Source organism: Pinus tabuliformis, chromosome 8 (assembly GCF_031772625.1).
Source record: "Pinus tabuliformis cultivar Carrire ecotype Pingquan chromosome 8, CPIR1, whole genome shotgun sequence".
NCBI lineage: Eukaryota > Viridiplantae > Streptophyta > Pinopsida > Pinales > Pinaceae > Pinus > Pinus tabuliformis.
In genome coordinates this window covers 491,838,872-491,861,407 of record NC_142294.1, presented here as the reverse complement: position 1 = coordinate 491,861,407, position 22,536 = coordinate 491,838,872, and the positions used below count along the sequence as shown (strand labels likewise).

The following is a 22,536-nucleotide window of genomic DNA, read 5'->3' as shown; positions in this document are numbered from 1 at the left end:
CTAAAGGAGGTTGAAGGAGTTGTTGGAGGAGGCTAAAAGAGGCTTCATTGGATCAGACTTAGCTTCTGGTAGGCTTCATGAACCTAGTTAGAATGTTTTCCATGTATTCATTTTTGTTTTTTGTTTTACTATTACATGTTTGGGGCTGCTTGTGGTTGAGTTTCTCAGCCACACAACGGCCCTATGTGGTTGAGAAACTCAACCACAGGGCCAAAAAATTTGCAAATTAAAAAAAATTAAAAAAAAATCAAATTTAAATTTATTTATTTTTTCTTCTAGATTTTATCACCATGCCCCCAAAGGGTTTCAGACAGTCTCGTGATGCAGCATGGGCACATGGTCAACGAATCATTGCCAGTAATGACCACAATATCAAGTTCAATTATTGCAATGCCACAATTCATGTAGGCCTAAATAGGCTGAAATACCACCTAGGCAGAATTCCTGGGAATGGTGTGGGATGTTGTCAAAGTTGCCCAGATGAAGTCACTACTGAAATGGTAGTTGCTTTGGAATCCATTAAAGAAGCATGTTCTAAGAGGGCAAGAAGGAAGGATGAGATTGTTGGGATACGCAGATCTTCATCTCAGAGTGAAACATAGTTTCAAAGTCCAGGGATTGGTAACTCCTCTTCAATTGTTGTGGCAAACAGGAGTATAACCTCTTCTTTCTTCAATCCTCATAAAACCCAAGGATCTTAACTAGCCTTGGACAATTTCAATGAAAGGAAGAGGAAGGAGGCAGATATGGCATTGAGGAGGCTTTGGTACCATAGCAGTATTTCATTCAACTATGCGAAGTCTTATTTTTATTAGCCCATGGTGGATGCCATTGCAAGCGCTGGGCCTGGATACAAAGCCCCATCTTATAATGCACTTAGGGAGAAAGAGCTAGATGAGGAGCTTGAGTGTGTCAAGGAACAATTGGAGAGCATTAAAAGCTCATGGAAATTTACAAGTTGTACAATTATCTCTGATGGGTGGACAGATCAGAGGGCTAGAACAATAATAAATTTTGTTGTAGCTTGCCCTAAACTAACCATGTTCCTAAAATCCATTGATGCATCTGCAAATGTAAAATACGCACATTTGATTTTTTCGTTGTTGGCTGATGTGGTGGAGGAAGTTGGGGTTGCAAATGTTGTCCATGTAATCACGAATAATGCAACAAATTATGTGGTAGTTGGAAGGTTGCTTTGTGCCAAATATCCTACCATTTTTTGGACTTCAAGCACTGCCCATTGCATGGAATTGATGCTAGTGGACATTGGGAAGTTGGAGTGGGTGCAAGATGTTGTGCAAGAATGCAAACAAATTACTAAGTATATTTATAATCATGGTTGGGTGTTGAACCTTATGAGGGAATTCACACAGGGTGAACTTAGTCGTGTTAGGATATTCCGACACATAGGATATAGTTAAGTTCAACTTGGTCTAGTATAGAGTTAGGTTAGAGTTAGGTAAAGTGTGTTTCTTTACCGTTGTACATTTTGTAACTTACAATCCGACGGTCACGATATGTAGTGATCCGACGGTTCACTCTCACCTCGGTATTACCGACACTTGATCCGTGGCTTGACACCCGATTGGTCCATGAGTTCTATTTAAAGCGCATGGAGGGTCATTGTTCGGGTAATCCGTGCATGAGAGAAGCTTATGTAAATTTTCATTCTTTGATTAATAAATTGTCTGTACCCACGTTGGGACAGGCCGTGGACTGTTTCCCTCCTTGCACTCTGAGGGTTTTAACCACGTCAAAAATACTGGTGTATTGATTTGAGATCTGGTTGTGAGCGGTGTCCTTTTGGTATTCTTCTGTGGAACTTACCCTGTAAATTCCTACATGGTATCAGAGCTATTTGAGGGCCGCGTCCGTTGGTGATCCAAATCTGAAGCCGGTAGAACTGCATGCGGCTGTCGTTTCCTAGATCTGCTGTTTCTGACTGCTTTCGGGCCGAGAGGACTGCTCTGTTGCATTCGGAGCATCTGTTTCAGTGAGGAACCCCTTTCGTTTCACGCGAAAAGGTTTCCGGTAGCCCTAGCTGCGTCATTTTTCAGATCGGGAGGTATACAGTGTTTTTTTTTGCAGTTTACTGTCATTTTCTCTCTGCTTATTTCGGTTTCGGTTTATTTAGCCTTTTTTTTTCCCGGATCTATACCTTTCATTTCTGCGTATGCTCTTTGCCCTGCGACTCTGTGCGATCTGGGCAAATCAGAAACAGAAAGAAAGGATTTTTCTCATGCGTATGCTCTTTTCCCTGCACCTTAGTGTGATCTCGGAAAATCAGAAACATTGAGGAAAATATTTAGTTTTTCGGCTAAAAGCTAACTTTGAGATTTTTTTTTAAAAATTTCTAGTTTTTTGGCTAAAGCTAACTTCGAGCCGTAAGGTTCGTTTTTCTTTGGATATTCGTGTTGGGTTTTGTGTTTTGTGTTTTGTAGGGGAAAAGAGTCTTCCCAAGGCAAGCACGCAAATCGAGGCCCCCCCCCTCTCTCTCTCTCTCTCTCTCTCTCTCTCTCTCTCAAATCTTTTGTATAGATCAATTGGTCCAAAGACCTTTTAAGAGAGTAGAGGTCTTGGGTTCAAGTCTCCATTTTGTGGGGGCGGATTTTTTCATTCCCGCACATTCGCGCACTTTGCCGGCAACGTCAACAATTTTTTTCAAAAAGCCATAACTTCTTCATCCGGAAGCCTTTTTCAGAGCCGTTTTTTTTAAAACCGCCTATTTTTTCGAGATCTATCCATTGGACCACTCACTTTCAGCATCTTCAGCTTCAGTTGTTTTTCAAAAATGGAAAGTCCATGCCAAGTCATTCTTGACAGCACTAACTACTTCCAATGGGTCGCCTACATGGGAGATTTACTTAGAAGTAAAGGTCTCTTCAGAATAGCCACAGACCAAGAGAAGAAACCCAAAGATGAAGACAAGGCCGAAAAATGGGAAAATCGACAAGATCAAGCACGTGGCTTGATAGGAATGTCTGTTTCTCCTGATCTTAGATTCCACATTGCAGAAATTGAAACTCCTCATGAAGCATTAGAAAAACTTGCTAAAGTTTTTGGGATTAAAAATGAAATTAGATCCCATCAACTTGAAAATGAGCTGCTTACTTTGGATCCTAATAATTTTTCTTGCATTGAAGATTTCTTGTCAAAATTCAAGAACCTTAGATATCTCTTGGAAGGTGTTAAAGTTAAGAAAGATGATGGTAACCTTATTTATTCCATCCTCACTAAGTTAGGGCCAGCCTACTCTGTATTTGTTTCCACTTTCCATTCTACCAGGGAAGCTTTCATTTGTCAAGGCAAAGACTACAAGCCCCCTTCCTTTGACTCCTTTTGTGATTCCTTAATAAGAGAACAAGAAAAACTCTTACACCTTGGTCTTCTTAATCTTGGAAACTCTTCCACAAAAGCGTTAGCCGCCCAGCAGTATCCAAATTCAAAGAATCCTAAGAAGTCTTATCCTCAAAGGAATGGTCCTAAACCAACTCAGCCTCAAGATGAAAGATCATTTCAGCAATATGATAAGCCCAATAAAAACAAATGGAAGAAGACTGAAAGACATTGTAACTTTTGTAATCGAGATGGCCACTTAGAATCTAAATGCTTTAAGAAGATGGAAGCCTTGGAAGCCGCAATGAAGAAACATAACATCCATCTGGAGCCTACTTCAACTTCAACTTCCGGAACGGCATTTTCTGCATGTCATCGTCAATCATCTCAGTCTAGTTATGCATTAAATGTATCTTCTTCTTCTTCTCATTCTCATGAGTGGCTCATTGATTCTGGAGCCTCTTGTCACATGGCCAAAAACCAAGCCATGTTTTCTTCTTTAAATGATTGTAACACCAAAAATATATATGTTGGTGATGATAGATCTCTTAATGTTGTAGGGACTGGAACTGTTCATCTAGACAATGGTCAGTTCAATGATGTATTATGTGTTCCAAACTTATCCTGCAACCTTCTATCTGTCTATCAGATAACTCATTCAGGTGAAGGTAAAATCGTTGAATTTTCACCTCATGATGTTGTAATCAAGGATCTAAAAGATCCTAAACAGATTCTAGCTACTGGTCTTGCTGATGATTCCAAAAGGTTGTATAAGTTTCACAACTTTGGGTCATCCCATCTTCCCTCAGTATTTGTTGCTCATAATGATGAAGTGAGCAAACTTTGGCATGAGCGGTATGGTCACTTAAACTATCGCTCCCTTCAGCATCTCTGTAAAGAAAACATGGTGACAGGTCTTCCTATGGTATCTTGCAAAGATGGTGTTTGTTCCGGATGTGTACTCGGAAAACATCATCGGGACAGTTTTGACAAACGTGCCTCTTGGCACGCCTCAGCCCCTTTACAGCTTGTGCACAGTGATTTATGTGGTCCTCTTCCTGTTGCTTCATTCTCTGGCTGCAAGTACTTCTTAACTTTCATTGATGATTTCTCTAGACGCACTTGGGTATACTTCTTAAAACTCAAGAGCGAAGTATTTACCACCTTTTTGGCCTTCAAAGCATTCGTTGAAAAACAATCTGGACATCAAATTCTTAAGCTAAGAACTGATAATGGTGGAGAATATGTTAAAAATGCATTCATCACCTTTTGCACCGAAAATGGCATTCAAATGCAACATACTGTTCCATACACTCCACAACAAAATGGTGTAGCTGAAAGGAAAAATCGCACTTTAAAGGAAATGGCTAATTGTATGCTGCAATCTAAAGGACTCAGTCTTAGTTTTTGGGCCGAAGCAATTAATTGTGCAAATTATATAATCAATCGCACTCCTACTAAGGTTCTAGAGAATATCACTCCAGAAGAAGCTTGGAGTTCCATTAAACCAGATGTAAGTCACTTTCGTGTGTTTGGAAGTGAAGCATGGGCCCATATTCCAGATGAAAAGCATAAAGCCTTAGAACCTAAGAGTGAGAAATGTACTTTTGTTGGATATTCTGAAGATGTAAAAGGCTATAGACTTATTCCATTTAAGTCCAAAAATGTTATCATTAGAAGAGATGTAAAATTTGATGAAAATAAATCGGCCTGCGAGCCTAGTCCGGCGGATGTGCCACCTCTTCCCATCTCTTCTATCTTTGAGAACATTTCTTCTTCTGATGATGAAAGCGAGGATGATAATCCTTCCCCACCTTCTCAGGATCCTCAACTTCCAAGATGGGTCCGTGCTACTCGGGATGCAGCAGGTGATCTTGCCGGTGATCCTACAGATCAGCGACGTACACGTTCTCAGTTTGAAAGAGCCTCTTCTTTACTGGCTCAAGCTCCAGTGAATCATGATCCTGACACTTTTGCAGAAGCTTCAGGCCATCCACATTGGGAAACAGCTATGAATGAAGAATATCATTCATTGATGACAAATGATACATGGGATCTTGTTCCTCTACCAAAGGGACGCAAACTTGTTAGATGCAAATGGGTTTACAGAACCAAGTATGGACCAGATGGGAAAGTTAACAAACATAAAGCTCGTCTAGTTGCTAAGGGCTTTTCACAGGTTGAAGGCATTGACTACACTGAAACCTTCTCTCCAGTTGCCAAAATGAACTCTATCCGCCTTGTTCTTTCCCTTGCTGCCTCTTTAAAATGGGAAGTACATCAAATGGATGTTAAATCTGCCTTCTTGCATGGGGACTTGCAGGAAGAAATCTATATGGAACAACCCATTGGCTTCATACAAACAGACTCCAGCCTCGTTTGTCGCCTTAAGAAATCCCTTTATGGCCTCAAGCAAGCTCCTCGAGCTTGGTATGCCAAAATGGATAGCTTTCTTTTAGAATCTGGCTTTTCTAGGTGTCATTCTGACAATACTGTCTACACCAAGAAAGTGGGCAACTCTCTCATCATCCTTGTTCTTTATGTTGATGATCTTATTCTTACTGGTAGTGATCCCAACCTTATAAACCATGTGAAGTCCAGCCTTAAAAAGAAATTTGAAATGACAGACTTAGGACACTTACACTATTTTCTCGGTCTTCAAGTCTTGCAATCCCAAGAGGGTATTTTCCTTTCCCAGTCCAAGTATGCTTGTGATATTCTTCGTCATTTTCACATGGAAGACTGTAAGCCAGCCCCTTCTCCCTTTCAGTCTGGAGTCAAACTTTCAGTCTCTTGTACTTCTCCTGAAGTTGATGCTACCTTATACCGTCAACTTGTCGGAAAACTCTTGTATTTAACCCATACTCGTCCTGATCTTTCCTTTGTTGTTGGCCTTGTTGCTCGTTTTATGCAAAACCCCCGTGAAAGTCATTGGAAAGCAGCTAAAAGAATACTTCGTTATGTTCGAGGTACAATACAGTTTGGGATTCATTACAGTGCCAAAGCAGCTCCTCTGTTAGTTGGTTTCACTGATTCTGATTGGGCTGGTGACCTTGATGATCGGAAGTCTACTGCCGGTTATGTCTTCACTCTTGGTTCAGGACCTATTACATGGGCTTGTAAGAAACAGGCTGCCATTTCTCTTTCGTCAGCAGAAGCAGAGTATCGTGGTGCCGTGGAAGCTAGTAAGGAAGCCTTGTGGCTTCGTCAGATCCTATCAGAGTTTGGCTTTGAGCAGCAGCATCCAACCACACTTTGGTGTGATAATCAAAGTGCCATTCAGCTATGCAAAGATCCAGTCCAGCATCAGCGCAGCAAACACATTGAACTACACATGCACTTCATCAGAAAGCTCATTCTTGACCATGTTCTTGAAGTGCAATATTGTCCAACGGATGATCAGGTTGCAGACATCTTCACCAAGGCTCTCACAGAGGCGAAGTTCACTAAACTTCGATATATGCTTGGAGTTCAGGAAGTTGTCACTAAGGGGGGATAGGCTCTAGTGCCTCCTTCCTTCTCCTATTGTGTCATATTTGTAAATCCTTCAATCCTATCCCAAGTTGTTCTTAAGGGGGGATGTTAGGATATTCCGACACATAGGATATAGTTAAGTTCAACTTGGTCTAGTATAGAGTTAGGTTAGAGTTAGGTAAAGTGTGTTTCTTTACCGTTGTACATTTTGTAACTTACAATCCGACGGTCACGATATGTAGTGATCCGACGGTTCACTCTCACCTCGGTATTACCGACACTTGATCCGTGGCTTGACACCCGATTGGTCCATGAGTTCTATTTAAAGCGCATGGAGGGTCATTGTTCGGGTAATCCGTGCATGAGAGAAGCTTATGTAAATTTTCATTCTTTGATTAATAAATTGTCTGTACCCACGTTGGGACAGGCCGTGGACTGTTTCCCTCCTTGCACTCTGAGGGTTTTAACCACGTCAAAAATACTGGTGTATTGATTTGAGATCTGGTTGTGAGCGGTGTCCTTTTGGTATTCTTCTGTGGAACTTACCCTGTAAATTCCTACAAGTCGCCCAACTGTCACACAGTTTGCTACAAACTTTCTTTCCCTCCAAAGCCTTTTGTATGAGTACCAAGCTTTGAGAAGAATGTTTTGTAGCCAATAATGGGTATTTTGGAAAGATAGCACAAAACCATAAGCAATATCTGTGAAAACATTTGTCTTTGTTGATATTTTGCGGGATAAAGTCACTAAGATTGTCAGCTTCACTGAGCCCCTTGTGAAAGTCTTGAGATTGATGGATGGAGAGAAACCTGCAATGTGATATATTTATGAGGGCATGGACAAGGCCAAAGAGGCTATCAAGACATTCTATAAGGGAAATGAATCTAAATATCTTCCTATATGGAAAATTATTGATTTCAGGTGGGACAGGAAACTACATTCACCATTGCATGCAGCAGGAGAATATCTCAATCCGAGCTTTTTCTATAATGAGGGGTCAAGCATTCAAAGAGATCCCGAGGTGATGAGAGGTGTCATGATATGCATTGAGAAGATGTTCCTGGATCAAGATATTCAAGACAAAATCAACATACAACGAGATATGTACAAGGAAGTATCTGGCATGTTTGGATTTAGCTCAGGCCAACGTCTCAAGGACAAGAAAATGTCTTGTAAGTGCAAATTGTTAGAACTTAGCTTGTACATTTTCTAGTTCTCTCTTATATGTTTGGCATTGCAAACTGATAATCTTTGTTGTTATTTTTTACAGCTCATTGGTGGATAGATTGTGGCACCGAGGCACCACAATTACAAGAATTTACGATCAGAGTTATGAGTCAACCCTGCATTGCTTCTTCTTGTGAGCGCAATTGGTCAATGTTTGAGCACATCTAGAGCAATAGGAGAAACAGGTTGGAGCATGAGAGCTTGCAGAAGTTGGTTTTTATCTACTACAACCTTCGAATGCTCACAAAACAAGTGCAGCCAAAGGATACAGATCCAATTTTATTGGATACTACTGATTTAGAGTCTGATTGGGTTGTGGAGGAGGAGGTCCCTAATTTGAGTTGGCTTGATGAAGAGACTGAGGATCTCTTTAGTTTTCCATCTCAAATGGAGACTCCAAATACACTTGCCTCATAGTTGCTTCAGCCTTCCGATGTTACTTCTAGCTCCACGAGGGCTTATTGTAGGCGTGGTCATCCATGAGTGATGAGACTCAAGATTGTTATGAGACAATCATTTATCATTTATGACATATGTATTTGAATTTTGAACTTGTTGACATTTTTGAATTTAATTATGGAATCATGAGTCCTTTTCTTATTCAATATCTAAATGTTTTGCTTACAAAAATCAAATATGTTATGTTGTACTTTTATAGATATGAGATGATGTTATGAATTATTGCATATATTGTGGTTTTTTATAACTTATAAGGATTGGAATTTTCATTAGTTTTTTTTGTGTTTAATATTGACCATATTTTAAGTTGTTTTTTTTTTTGGTTGTATTTTGACAAGTCTTATACGAGTCTTATAAGGGTCGTTCCTGAATCATATACGAGTCGACGAGTCAATGCTATGACGACTCTTATACGAGTACGAGTCGTGCAACATTGGTTCAACCCACGCACACCACACAAGCATGTTGTACTGCCCCACATGTGTTGTATGGATGCTAAATCGCAATGTATGGATGCTGAAACATGGTGTTTGGTGCCTGAAATGCATTTCAGCCAGGCTGAAATGCGTTTCAAAAGGTGAAGCGTGTTTCAACCCAGCTGAAATGTGTTTCAGCCTTTCAGGTACGTTTTAGTTGTGTTTTGAGCTTTCTATACTGAAATGCCATTGGTATGTTTGGGGGTGGGGGTACCACCATTCCTGCAACTTAGCTGCAAATAAGTTGCAATTGTAATGTATCTTCATCCTTCCCTCAGACTGTCTTTATAATTTTTCATTGAGCTAGATCTCAAACCCTAATCTCCAAAGTGATAGATGGTTAGAATTAGGATTAAATCCTAACTCACTTCAGATCAATGGTTGAGATTAGATCTACTTCACTAAAGTAGATAATTTATTTTTCTTTAGAAAACCTTAACCCAATAGGCAACATTAATCAATTAGTTAATTAATCTGTTTTTCGTAAATTAGACTTAGGAAAAAGATCATAATAGACACTCACTCAACATAAGGAAGCTTTTAGGAAGGTTTTGGACTACTGCATGCTTGACACATCTCCCAAAAGGGTGTCCAAATATACAATTAAATTTGAAGAAAGATAGAACTTCCAAGCTAGAAATTTTTTGGTTGACAATCTTGAATATTTGAAATTGCCTTTTTGAAGATTGATCTGGCTGGTGGTTCCAAAACGTTGACTAAAACTCTTATGTCTATGGATCTTCCTCCATTGATAATTAATCCCGACCACAGAAACCTAAAAACTACAGTGCCTTTTTGGTTAACTATCAAATGGGTTACTAAAATGTTCATTAATGTCTGAAAAAATAAGATAAGATAATTTCATTAATGTTCAATGAATGACACAAAAGTAGGTCAATGGGATTGAAGAATATTGCCAGTAAAAATACAATGTGGGAGTGGAAATGTATCTGCTGGAAAACACTGAAAATAATATAAAGAAAGAAACTTATATTAGTGCAGCCTTAGAACACATATAGATAACCATAACAATGGTACAGTGATACAAAATACCAGGCACTAGTCTGTGTGGCTGCCTCAGATAGCAAAAGTGTTGAACATCTGGGAAACACTGAAAATAATATAAAGAAAGAAACTTAAATTGGTGCAGCCTTAGAACACATATAGATAACCATAAAAATGGTACAGTGATACAAAATACCAGGCACTAGTCTGTGTGGCTGCCTAGGATAGCAAGTGTTGAACATTTTCATTTCAAAAATTTCAAAGTGCCCATCTAATTGCCTATATCCTCTCATGTATGCTCCAAAAGCTGCATGTCAATCATTTGCAAGTTAGATCTAGCTGAGCTTGCTAAAAACAACATTGAATTTGTTGTTCTCTAGAATAAGTTCCTCTTTGAATTTTAAATTAATCCCCAAAATCATATGAAATGACTTGGGAATAGGGCTTTGGCTAAGGTACACTTGAATTGTCAATGTCAAAGCCTCATTGATGTTCACGAGTTGTCGATGCTGAATCAATCAAAATAATCTTGGTAGAAGCCCACCCAATAACACAATGTAGTCACAAACATGCTGGAAGTTAACACTGAATCCGTCTGGGGAAATTACTGTCAAATTTCAATAGAACATCAAATCTATGCTTTGATCCTTTTGTTTTAATAGTGTATTGAAATTCAGTAATTAATTTTGATGTCACTATAGTAGAATGATCATATATCTTGTTGTTTGTTTGGTGTATGAACAAGCTTAATAATAGCAATTGGCGAGCTCCATTCTGCCTTTGAACTCTCCTCATCTACTACTTGCATAATGTTTATGAAAGAAATTTGGTGCATCAGTTGGATTCGTTTATATAGTGTTTCCATGATGGTTTCTAAGTAATAATTTTTCTGAAGTGTATCCATGATGATTTCTAATTAATACCTCTTTTGCTTTTTTCTCTTTTAAATGGTTGCATAACCATTAAAAATATATAGAAATGGGAGCCTTCATCATCTCAACATCGACATGGTAATTCTATTGTTGAAGTCTACAGAATTATGGAAGAGGTAAGTGTTCCCCTATATAGTACAATTTTTACGTTTGTAATATAGGAAATGAAAAGGTTGTTCTCAAGGCTATTGATTTCTTTCTTGTTATCATTTCTTCTAACTTGACTTCTTAAGTTTGTTAATTTATCTATTGAATCAATATTACTAGTTGATTTAATTTGTAATATGCTTTGAAGTGAATTTTTTTAATATTTTGCATTATGTATGCACCAATTTTGTTTAAATATATATTTTTTATAATTTTATGAGAAATATGTTATATATTATTTGATGGAACAAAGAGTTACACCATCGGTAATCCCCATCCTAAAAATGCTAGGAATGCTGGTATATGAGTTCGTGCCCTGATAGGAAGGGATTAGACCTCTTTACCCCAAAAGAAATGAATTTGGCATTTATAAGCAAAGTCAATTCTTGCCTGAAAATTCAATCTCCTTCGGGATTCCTCATCCTCCAGTTTTTGTTCAATTATGGGACAACTTTGGGGGTGTGTCTTACATAGTCATAAAAGGTCCTATTACCACAATTCTGTCACCCATAAAAGTGTAAAGTCCCAAGCACCAAGGTGTTAGACTTGTGTAATTAAGCGGGAGGTCATTGTCACTTAACCAACCCTCTTCTGTGTTGAAATTGTAACTAGGTTTGGTCCTCATAATTATGTTTTTGTAAAGAAGTCAAAAAAAATTATTCAAGACAAAAGGAAAATGTTTTTATAATGTTCCATTTGGACGTTTTTAAAAGAAAGAATTTTTTTTTTTTTTTTGTGTCTTTTAGTTAAACCCCATATGCCAAGTCGGCCCTCTAGATGTCAAGTCGGCCTGCCCAAGAGATGTGCCTCTTCGCATGAATGAACAACTGTAAATAGAGCCAATTTATCTCCATCAAAGGACAAATTTTGTAGCATCTTTTCTGGGGCATGAAGAGCAAGTTTTCTGAGGCACAAGAGCAAGCTTTCCGAGGCATATATATGAAATCTAAGTTACCAGGATTCAGATACAGATTAGGATACGGATACAGATCCAGATACAAATCCACTAGTTTTTTGAAAAGCAGGGATCCGGATACAATAGAGAAATGACAAGTACAAATAATATAAATATATTTTTAGAATTTTTAAAAATAAAAATTATATAAAAATAAAAAATTATACAACTTTTAAATATATTTTTATAATTTTTAAAAATAAAAATTATATAAAAATAAACAAAATTATACAAACTTTCAAATATATAACGTTATAATATTTTTAATACCAATAATATATGTAACTTAATCAATGAATAACTTTGAATGTATATATAATGCTACTTTGTTGACTAAATGAGACCCTGCGCTAGCACCACCATGTAGGGGCACTTGTCCAATGTAGAGCGACACGTATTTCATTGTTTCCAATTGGGATGACCACATAACGTAACAATCACGTCAAAATTAATGGGATAGTGGACATCTTATTAGAGCTTGCCTCTTTGTGTTGGAAACCCAAGCCATAAACATGTGAGATGTTGTGCAAAGAGAGCTATGTCAGTTGAGTGCCGCTAGGTTTTAGTTTTTAATTTGTTCAATTCCTCCAAATCTATTGTTTTTGGGACGTTCAACCAATGATGCCAAAGACCCGGCGTAGTGACTTTATTACCAGCCAGAGATAAATGTATTGACTCAAAGCCACAATTCTACCCGCAATTACCAAAGCGCAACATGGTGCATATACATAGTATTCTCTAAGTGTTAAAAGTAGTTTGATGGAGACATGAATATGCACCTGTGACATTCTGCAGGCTTACGCACGAATCTTGGGTGGATCCCAGCGAATTCGGAGCCGAACTGTATCCGGTCCGGGGATCCGTGGATCCAACCATTGGGCCTGACAGATCCGGTAACATAGTTCGAGATATTCTGAGGCATATATCCGAGCCTTCTGGGGCATATACCTGAGACATTCTGAGGCATGTATCCGAGCTTTCTGTGGCATATATCCGAGACATTTTGTGGCAGTGTTAAGGACATGCAAGAAGCATATCTTGAATAGACTTGTCGCAACATTCTTATGGACCAATGTTTTTCATGGAGGGCTGACTTGGCATTTGAGGGAATAACTGTTACTATGACTTGGATTTCTCCTATTGACAAAGATTCTATAAGGAAAGGTTTGCTGGATTTTCCCCTTCTGGGCTTTTCCCTGGCGACTGGCCTAATCTTTGGTGTCTCTTGTTTCTTGTGCACTATGATCTCAGCTTTTCATTATGTTTTGAATGTGTAATTGCTTGATGACATAACTTAATGAAGTAAATGCTATAAGGAAACATATATACCTTTCACAAGTAATTATTATGATAAGAAATATCATCTTGCAAACGAATTTCAACATTCTGCACTTTAGGCCAGATCTCCTCTGGCTCAAGGGGGGCATCCCTAAAATAATATTAATCTAATTTTAATCTATCAAGTACAAAGGTGATATAAGCGGTAAATTCCAGCAAAACAAGTTTGTGAAAAGTCAAGGAAAATAAGTGAATGGTAGACTGAATATTAGTGTCTTATCCATTGGGCACATGGGGTCAAAACATAGCTCAAATGGAAGGGTATCCGAATGATATAAAACAGACAATATTGCTGAAAGTACAAGCTAAATGCACTCTCTCCTTGCTGTCCTAAATTACATAAACAAATGTAAGGATATTACATTGTTGATAACATCCAATGCTTACTACAAAATCAATCCATGAGTAGAGAAGGAAACAAATTCACAGACAAAACTCCAGTGATAACCAAAAAGTAAATGGAAGATGTATATCATTAAAAGGAAAATGGAAGATGTATATCATGAAAAGAAATAGCAATGGAAATATGAAAGGCATTTAGCTCATCGAAAAGATATTGCATTAAGCTCCAAGGGATCTCTCCCACATCCAATCATGACCAAATGGAGTGAGCAAACCCTTATATAGGTTTTAGATCAATTCTATTTTGCAATAAAATATTACTTTCCTATTTTTGGTCTCTAATGAAAATATTAGAAAATACTAAAATATTTATGGTAAAAGCTTAAGTGGGAAAATTAGGGTAATATAGCCCATAGAAAATACTAAATACAAGCATCTAGATGAATGTGATGCCACATCTTATGTTCCTCAATCTTCTAGCTCATGCAAGGTGTAATTCAAGTGCCATTTGCTCTCCTCATGAGCAAGGGTGTTGTTCAAGAAATAACCACTTCAATATAATAATAAAAATGCAGAGCCAAAGACGTAGGGCACATTCCAAAATAGTTGCATGAATGCCAAGTGTACAAGCCTGATGATGAGGGCACTGCCAATGGTAAACATGCAAACATCAAGTCAATGCTCCTCTAGAAGGCTTTTGACTAAGAACAATAAAAAATGTCTTCTTTAGGAGGTGCTCCTTTGAAATGAGTGCTTATTTGTCCACTTGACTAGAACGTAAACCATTTAGATATTCTTCACCAAGTGTGCCCTAGGAGAAAGTGCTTTGTGGGCTGTTACCCCAAATTTTGACTAGTGAATTTCTTCAATAGTCCTTGTATTTTTAAGTCGTAACAAACAAGATACTTGTTCTCATAGACATTGGTGGAAGATTTGATGACAATATTTGTTGATTATGCATAGTCCCTTTGCTAAAGCCCCCTAGGGTTTGCATATGGCGCTTACTTTATTCAAACTTGTGGGCATTTTCACATTTCCTGAGGCAGTCTCAGAGATCTAGGTAACTCATGTATATTGAGAAACTTGTCACATCCTTCGAGGCATAGTTGGGCTATTTTCACTTGCATGAATCTTGTCTTGACATGACACATTAAGGAACTTAGGTGCTCATCTATTTTGTCACCTTTTGAGCTATTCAACACTTGACTTGAGGGCAAATCCCATTGATTTGGCGTCACTCTAGTCATTGGGGCTCTTATAATCCATTTTTTACTTGGATGGTCATTTCCAGGTTTGATGTAGGTGTTTGACTCCAAACATGTGGACATGATCATGCCTTGGAGACATATTTTGGGGGTTTATGAAGTTTTTTAGGAGTTGACCCCTTTGGAGGGTTTTAACTCATCATTTTGAGGATGTTTTGTCTTTGATTTTAAATTTTGTAACTATTATCAATCTTCATAATGCATATTTTGGCCCTTGATTTATTTATATTGATTATTGTAAAGCATGTTCTTCATGCTAGAGTCAAAAGAAAAAAATATTTTGAGTCATGACCTTATGGACTTTTTAAAAGAAAAAAATTTTAATTTTCAAAATTGAATTTTTGGCTGCAAAACAAGTAAGTTTGCCTCCCTCCAAGTCAAATCGGCCCAGGCCGAAGAGACACCCATTCGACCCAACATATCACTATATATAGACATTTGACCTCCTACTTCAAGGCAACAATTTGATCTCTCTCAAGCAAGAGTCTTCTGGGCATCCAAGCTAAGGACAAGAAGGACAAGGATGACAATAAAGAAGGACAGATTCATCTCTTTCTCTCTGTCTAGCTCGCACATGTGGAGGATCTCTCTCTCTCTAGTTCACATATTTTTCTGGGTAGTTGCAGTTGCAGGGTTGAAATTTTTTGGGCAGTTGCAAGGCCGAAATTCTGGGCAGTTACAGGGAGGCCAAACTTCAGCCTAAGGCAGAACAAGAAGGCCGAATTGCTAAGTAAGATTGGAGGCTTGACTTGGAGGGTGTTGATCAGGTTTGACCATAGATTTTTTGAAGGTCAGTTTGACCTAGTTGTTGACTAGAAGTCTAGGTGTGTCTCTTGTTGAAAAGAAGAATTTCTCTATTGAAAAGGTTGTTGGGTGTTTCCCCCAAGTGGGTTTTCCCAGGGTAAATCTTGTGTTCTCTTTGTGCACTGTGATCTCTATTGTCGTATTGTATTTATATGGTTCAATTTATGAAGTGTAATTACTTAATAATATATATTGGAATAATTAAAAGACTAGTTGTTGGAATTTCTAAGTCTAACTATTAGAAACCCTTCATGTACTTTCTGATTTATGTCTGCCTACTTGTTCTGATTAATTAACAAGTTATTTACCATGTAAATATTGAAAATAAATACAAGTACATGCTCAACACATTATAGATCATCAACTGAAGGAAACAGAACAAGCACACAAGTGACACCGTTGTTTTTGGACTAATGTCCCCGGAAAAACCCAATGAGGAAAACCGGTGCTGTTATCTGAGGGTTTTAATTATTAAGCAGTTTCAGAATACAATCTGGGTGCCAAAATCGGCTCACCCAACACAGAAAAATCTCGGCAGTAGTACCTCTCCTTCAGAGACAGATATTCGGGCTGAAACCTCAGATAAACAATCTGACAGCTCCTCAACTCCAATCTGCGCCATGAAAACCCCAACGTCAACCTCTAGGGACTGCATCAGGCCCATTTCTGGCCCAACGTCTGTCCAGCATCACCCTAGCTCTCCCTGCGCCAGCCTCTGGAGGCACTGCGTTAGCCCTTAGAGCCTTTGTGTCACCCACACAGGCTCTCTGAGGCACTGCGTAGCTCTTGGCTGGCTCTACATGAACCTCTGGCTGGCTCTGCGACCTTCTCTCCCAGCTTCTGCGCTAATCCTCCTGGTACTATCTTTGCCTCTCTGCTTCTGTATTCACTATCTGTCAGTTGCAACTCTGATCACTCTTTCGACTTCCTCAACAAACCTTGCTCCAGAAAATCGAAATCTTGATCAACTCGGTGTGTTCTCCAAGTGACCCTCCTCCTCTTATACTTTTCTCGTTGACAAATCAACGGCCGAGATTAAGTCCCTAATCAACGACTAAGATTAGATCTTGCTTGATCCATGACTTTTGGACCATTCAAACACAGTTTTATATTAATTCACATTAGTATTTTATTTTCCCTAATTTTAGACTTAGGGACTCCATTAAAAATATTAATTATTTTAATATCTCCCAAACTGTTTAGAATCTTCCCAAACCCTTTTTGGGTATTGGAGATCTCATGTGCCTTAGCCTCTCCATCAATTTTCGTGGCTAGAGCACATCCGATGCTACCCCAAATCAACACTCCCTTTTAGCGAGGATTGTGCTTTAGCAATACTCCTCAATGGGCATCACCCTGATCATCCAACATCGGTCCCTGTGTTGATGCTAAGCTTGCTGCCCATCATTTGCACTACTGCATCTCGTACTACTACCCATGGCCCTGCCACTACCATTGCTGCATCCGTATGACAGCTCGCTCTCATCCCGCTGCATCGTGCTGCCCATAGCACTGCCACTGCTAATTGTTGCACTGCAACTCAGTTACTGAGAAGTAAGTAACTGATCTCCCAAATCTGACATCTCTGTCAGGGTAGAGACACCCATGAAGCTGAAACTCCCTCTATTGCTGACAAGTGCTCCCTTTTTGACCTCTGCGCTGTTGTAACTACTCCATGCATATCGCACTGCTACCTCACGCTGTCTTGGGAATCCTGCACCATAGCTCCCTCTATCGCTCCATCCTCATGTGTCTCTACTGACATCAGCCAATACTGCTACTCTTCTTCGGGGCTCTCGTAGCAAGGTGTAATCCAAGAGGCTGGGTACCTTGAGGATCCTGCGCCTCGCCTGTAGTCTGTTTGACTACAGCTCGATGTCTCCCCACTTCCGCTCAAGTGGCATTTGAGCACTCATGGCACAATCATCATCTGTCTCCACTTCCTTCTCTGCCCTTGCTGGCGCAGCCTTGGTCTTGGAGGCCTCTCCCTTGCTCTTATTCCTCGGACGTTGGGTCGCATAATGACCCAACTCCCCACAGTGGAAGCATTTGACCTTGGATAGGTCCTTCTTCTTCCGCTTTTCTTGCTTTCCCTCAGATGTTAGGGCAACATCCACCTCCTCCTCCTTCATTCTTATCCCCTTGCCATTGCTTCCCGCCTTGGTCACCCTCCTAATCTCTTCTTGGCGAAGAGCCGCACATAGTTACTCCCAATCTGGAAGGGTCGTCCTGCCCAGTATGCTCTAGACAAACACCTACCAGTCTTCTGAGACTGCATTTAGGGCTGTTCTTACCATCAATTCTGGATCTGGTGTGGCCCTTATGGTAGTCAGCTGATCCCGGATATCCTTCAATCGACTGAGGAAGGTGTCGATTTGTTCTTCCTTTTGCATCTGGTATGGCTGCCACTGATTTTCTAGAAGCATTTTCCTTTGCACGGAAGTATGATGATACAATTTTGTTAGGGCCTCCCACATCTCTTGTGCCATGTTCTTCTCGGCAATATGTGGTACTACATGGTCCTTGACCCCATCAAGGATGATGCTCTTAGCCCTCACCATTGCATCATCGTACCTATCGTTATCGGCCGGGTCAACTGGGACCGCTATCGTCTTCAAGGCGAAGTGCTTGATACGATTTCTGTCAAGGACGGATAAGATTTTGGCCTTCCAGACTACGAAGTTTGAGGTTCCATCCAGTCTGTCCTAGTCTCTTACTCTGTGCACTACCATTTCGCTGCTCCTCTACTTCCTTACTGGAAGTTCTTGGTGTGACTCCCTTTGAGCCTCAATTTCCCGCCTGCAAACCCTTCTGCCAATGTTGAGATGTCCCCACTCCGTTCGTTAGTGCAACTGCACCACTGATTCGGATTTCTCGGCTAGAGACCCTCGGTAGCAACTCCCTCCTCCTTGGTCTTGCCCTGTTAGGTACTGTTCTGACTATAGTACCCCACCAACTCCACTCTGCAACTTACCCACAGCCTCCTAAACCCCAACAAATTGAAGGTTAGAGCTCCTAGGCTTTACGCAATCCTGGCACCAGCAAAATTCGCACCTCCTAGCCAAGGGCATCAATCCTTCTTGACTGAGAAGGATGACCGGGAACTACGTAGGTCGAGTCTGCTCCTCTCTGTCATTGCGCTGCACCTCTTCCGGGCTCAAACTTGATGACGCAAGCACTGTGTCACCCCTCCTTGCTGCTACTCTGTTAGGAACAACTTCTGTCACTCGGGACAACTGTTTTCTACTGCTGCTGCTCTGCTCGGTTGATGTCGTCAGTTCTTCTGTGATATGCAACTCCGATACCATGTTGGAATTTCTAAGTGTAACTGTTAGAAACCCTTCATGTACTTTCTGATTTATTTCTGCCTACTTGTTCTGATTAATTAACAAGTTATTTTCCATGTAAATACTTAAAATAAATATAAGTACATGCTCAACACATTACAGATCATCAATTGAAGGAAACAAAAGAAGCACACAAGTGACACCGTTGTTTTTGGACTAATGTCCCCGGAAAAACCCAATGCGGGAAAACCGGTGCAACCTTCACTCCCTTCCACTCAATCCACTGTAAAGAGTATATTAGAATGAGAGAGAGAGTATATTAGCACCATAATTCATAATCCTTTTTCCCCTCCTGGGTATGATGTTGAGGAAAAACCATCCACTAGAAGCATCTATTCATCCACTTTGCATTAGAAAGAAGCTCCAAAGGCAATAGAAAAAATCCAAACATCATAGTCCATCAAGAAACTCCAACAAGTTTATCCTAACAAAATGTGTGAAAATATCTCAAGAGATACCAATCCAATCCAAGTGATGATGAGAGAAATGACTCATCCTCTCATCTATTTATACAACCCAATAGGGGATTCAAATAGCCTAATTTTTCTTATTTAGCCCCAATTAATAAAATAATGTGCAATAATAACATCCCTTGGTGACAAGCCCACCAAGATTGCTCAATAACATAAAAATAAACCTCTCAAGAGGGCAAAATGACTACTATAATGAATCGTTGGGTGATTGAGAAGGCCTAGTGAAGTCCAAAGTGTGCCATGGTGAGAGAATGGACTCCAAACATAGTGGACAAAGGGTTGGCCTCTTATTTTCCAAGCAAGTCATTGTGGTGCTGCCAAGTGGATGTGGGCCAGTGTTACTTGGGAGCGGGAGCGAAAGCGGGGAGCAGGACTGAAAATGGGTCCGGGAGCGACATTTTCAAAAGCTCTCGGTTTGGGAGCAAATCCTGGAGCGTTTTTTATATAATAAATATATTTTTTATATTTTGATACATATATGTCAACAAAAACATGTAGAATAATGAATTAGAGATAAAAAACATAAAAAAACATAGATTGAACCATATAACAACAATCATCTAGAAGTTATAATCTTCATCAACCATGTCCACAAGTTAGTAACATAGTAACATACAACATATTGAGTCTCATGATTCATCAATCTTAAAGTTTCAAGCTTTCAAAATTCAATATATAACATTTATCATCATTGATCACCGAAGTTGTACTTGTAAGCTAAGTGTAACCATTACAACAAATAATATCTAACATGAAATGAAATGTTATAAAATGAAATGAAATGAAACAACTTTCAACTTTCATGAAGCGTCATATTCATAATTCATTACGAATGAGTTATAATTGCCAACTTAAAACTTAAATTGTCATATATTGTTTAAAAAAATATCATAATAAATATGAAATAGTCAATAGTTATAAAAACTACTAGAAGCTATTATCTATTTCTTATGCTTGGGCCTCTTGCCACCACGAGAAATGTCTAATTTTTTAGTCTTGTTGGAAAATCAAGATCTTTGTCATTAATATCACCCTCTAAGCATTAATATCTAGAGGTATCTCTGTCATTACCTCTGTATCTGTATAGGGATCTTTGTCATTAATATCGCCCTCTAAGCATTAACATAAGATAGAAAAAGCATAGCATGTCAAGTCAAAATTTTGTTTGAGTGATGCGTACATTTTTAGGAGGGTCATGATAGAGGAGTTCGACAACCAATGTCGCGAACATCAAGGTACATAGAAGGATTGGTCCTCTTGATTAAATACGAGTTCCATACCCTAATACATGACAAAATTCAATGGAAACATTACAATCCCGCAATCCTGAAAAACTAATACGTCTGCTAGATTTTTAATGAAATCTAAAATTCTACTTTCTCCATATGAAATCCAGTGAGGTCGGAACCACTCTCAAACATCCTAAGTCATTTCATGGTAATGTTAAAAATTTAAGTAAAAGGATGAAAATGAAGATCAAGGAGAATGTCACTTTTACTTTAAGAATTTAACATTACCATGAATATCATATCAATACTAGGTCCATAGGCTTCCTCTGTGTGGCTCTAGCTGGCTCTCTTCCTTGGCTTCTGCACTGCTATAAACAACTTCTGTCACCTCGGGACAACTATTTTCTGTTGCTATTGCTCTACTCGGCTGATGTCTTTTAGTCCTCCTGTGATCTACAATCTCGCTCTGATACCATGTTGAAGTTTCTAAGTTTACTTAATTTAGAAACCCTTCATGCACTTTTTCTGATTTATTCCTACCTACTTGTTATTTTTCTTCAACAAGTTATTTACAAAGTAAATTCTGAAAATAAACACCAGTGCATGTTCAACATATTATAGATCAGCAACTAAAAGAAACAAGAACAAACACACCACATGACACCATTATTTTTGGACCAATGTCCCCGGAAAAACCCAACGCAGAAAAACTGGTGCAACTATCTGAGGGTTTTCTTATTAAGCAATATCAGAGTACAATTTGGGTGCCGAAACTGACCTACCCAACAGAGAATTTCCTTAGCAGCTATACCTCACAGTTTGAGAGAAATCTCCTGGCTGAAACCCCGAAAAATCCTTCCTGTAGCTCCTCAGCACAAAACTACTTCTGCAACCCCAGCGTTTGCCCAATCTGGATTGCGTCAGCCCCTCTCTGTCTCACGCTGGCCCTACGTCAACCTTTCTAGGCTTGCGTCAACCCCAGGAGACCCTGTGTCAGCTCTGGGAGCCTCTGCATCAGTTGCGCTGGCCCCTCTGGTGCTCTGCACAACAGGACTCGGCTGCCTCTGTGTGGCCCTGCATGAGCCCTTGCTGGCTCTACGTCACTCTCCTTGGCTGCTGCGCTACTCTCCCGACACACTCTCTACCTTCTCTATTTCTCTGTACTCAATGCCCCTTAGTTGCTGTCCCGATCACTGATTCTATCTCTCTTAGCAAACCCCGCTCTAGAGAATAGAGTGACTGATCATCTGGTGTACTCTCCAAGTGACCCTCAAGCCTCCTCTTATACTTTTCCTGTTGACATCTCAATAGTCGAGATTAAGTCCCTAATCAACGGCTAAGATTAGATCTGGCTTGATCCATGTCTTTTGGACTGTTCTAACACAGATTCATATTAATACACATTAATATTTTATTTTCCCTATGTTTAGACTTAAGGACTCGATTAAAAGTATTAATTATTTTAATATCTCCTGATCTGTTTAGAATCTTCCTAAACTCTTTCTGGGTATTGGAGATCTCATGTGCCCCAATCTCTCCACCAAATTTCGTGGCTGGAGCACATCCGATGCTACCCCAAATCAACAGAGCTCATGTTTGGCTTCTTCCCACGTGCTAAATTTGTATGTCCCGACCATCTTTTGCATTTTGTCGTACATTTCCTGTTGAGAGTGGCCAAATTATGCTTTTTCTTTTGTGTTTAGCTGCATCAACCTCCGGGGCATTAT

The 22,536-nt window shown here is 39.5% G+C and overlaps 1 protein-coding gene across 4 annotated transcripts in view; it reads left to right on the top strand.

Moving 5' to 3' along the window:
* The window catches only part of LOC149236222 (plant/protein (DUF810)), a 371,664-nt gene that overhangs the window by 245,109 nt on the left and 104,019 nt on the right, over positions 1-22,536 (top strand). For all 4 annotated transcript variants that reach the window (XM_089372334.1, XM_089372336.1, XM_089372335.1 and 1 more), the window contains one exon: positions 10,954-11,025. In XM_089372334.1, the coding sequence (XP_089228460.1) occupies positions 10,954-11,025 (72 nt within the window). The remainder of the gene's footprint in view (positions 1-10,953; positions 11,026-22,536) is intronic.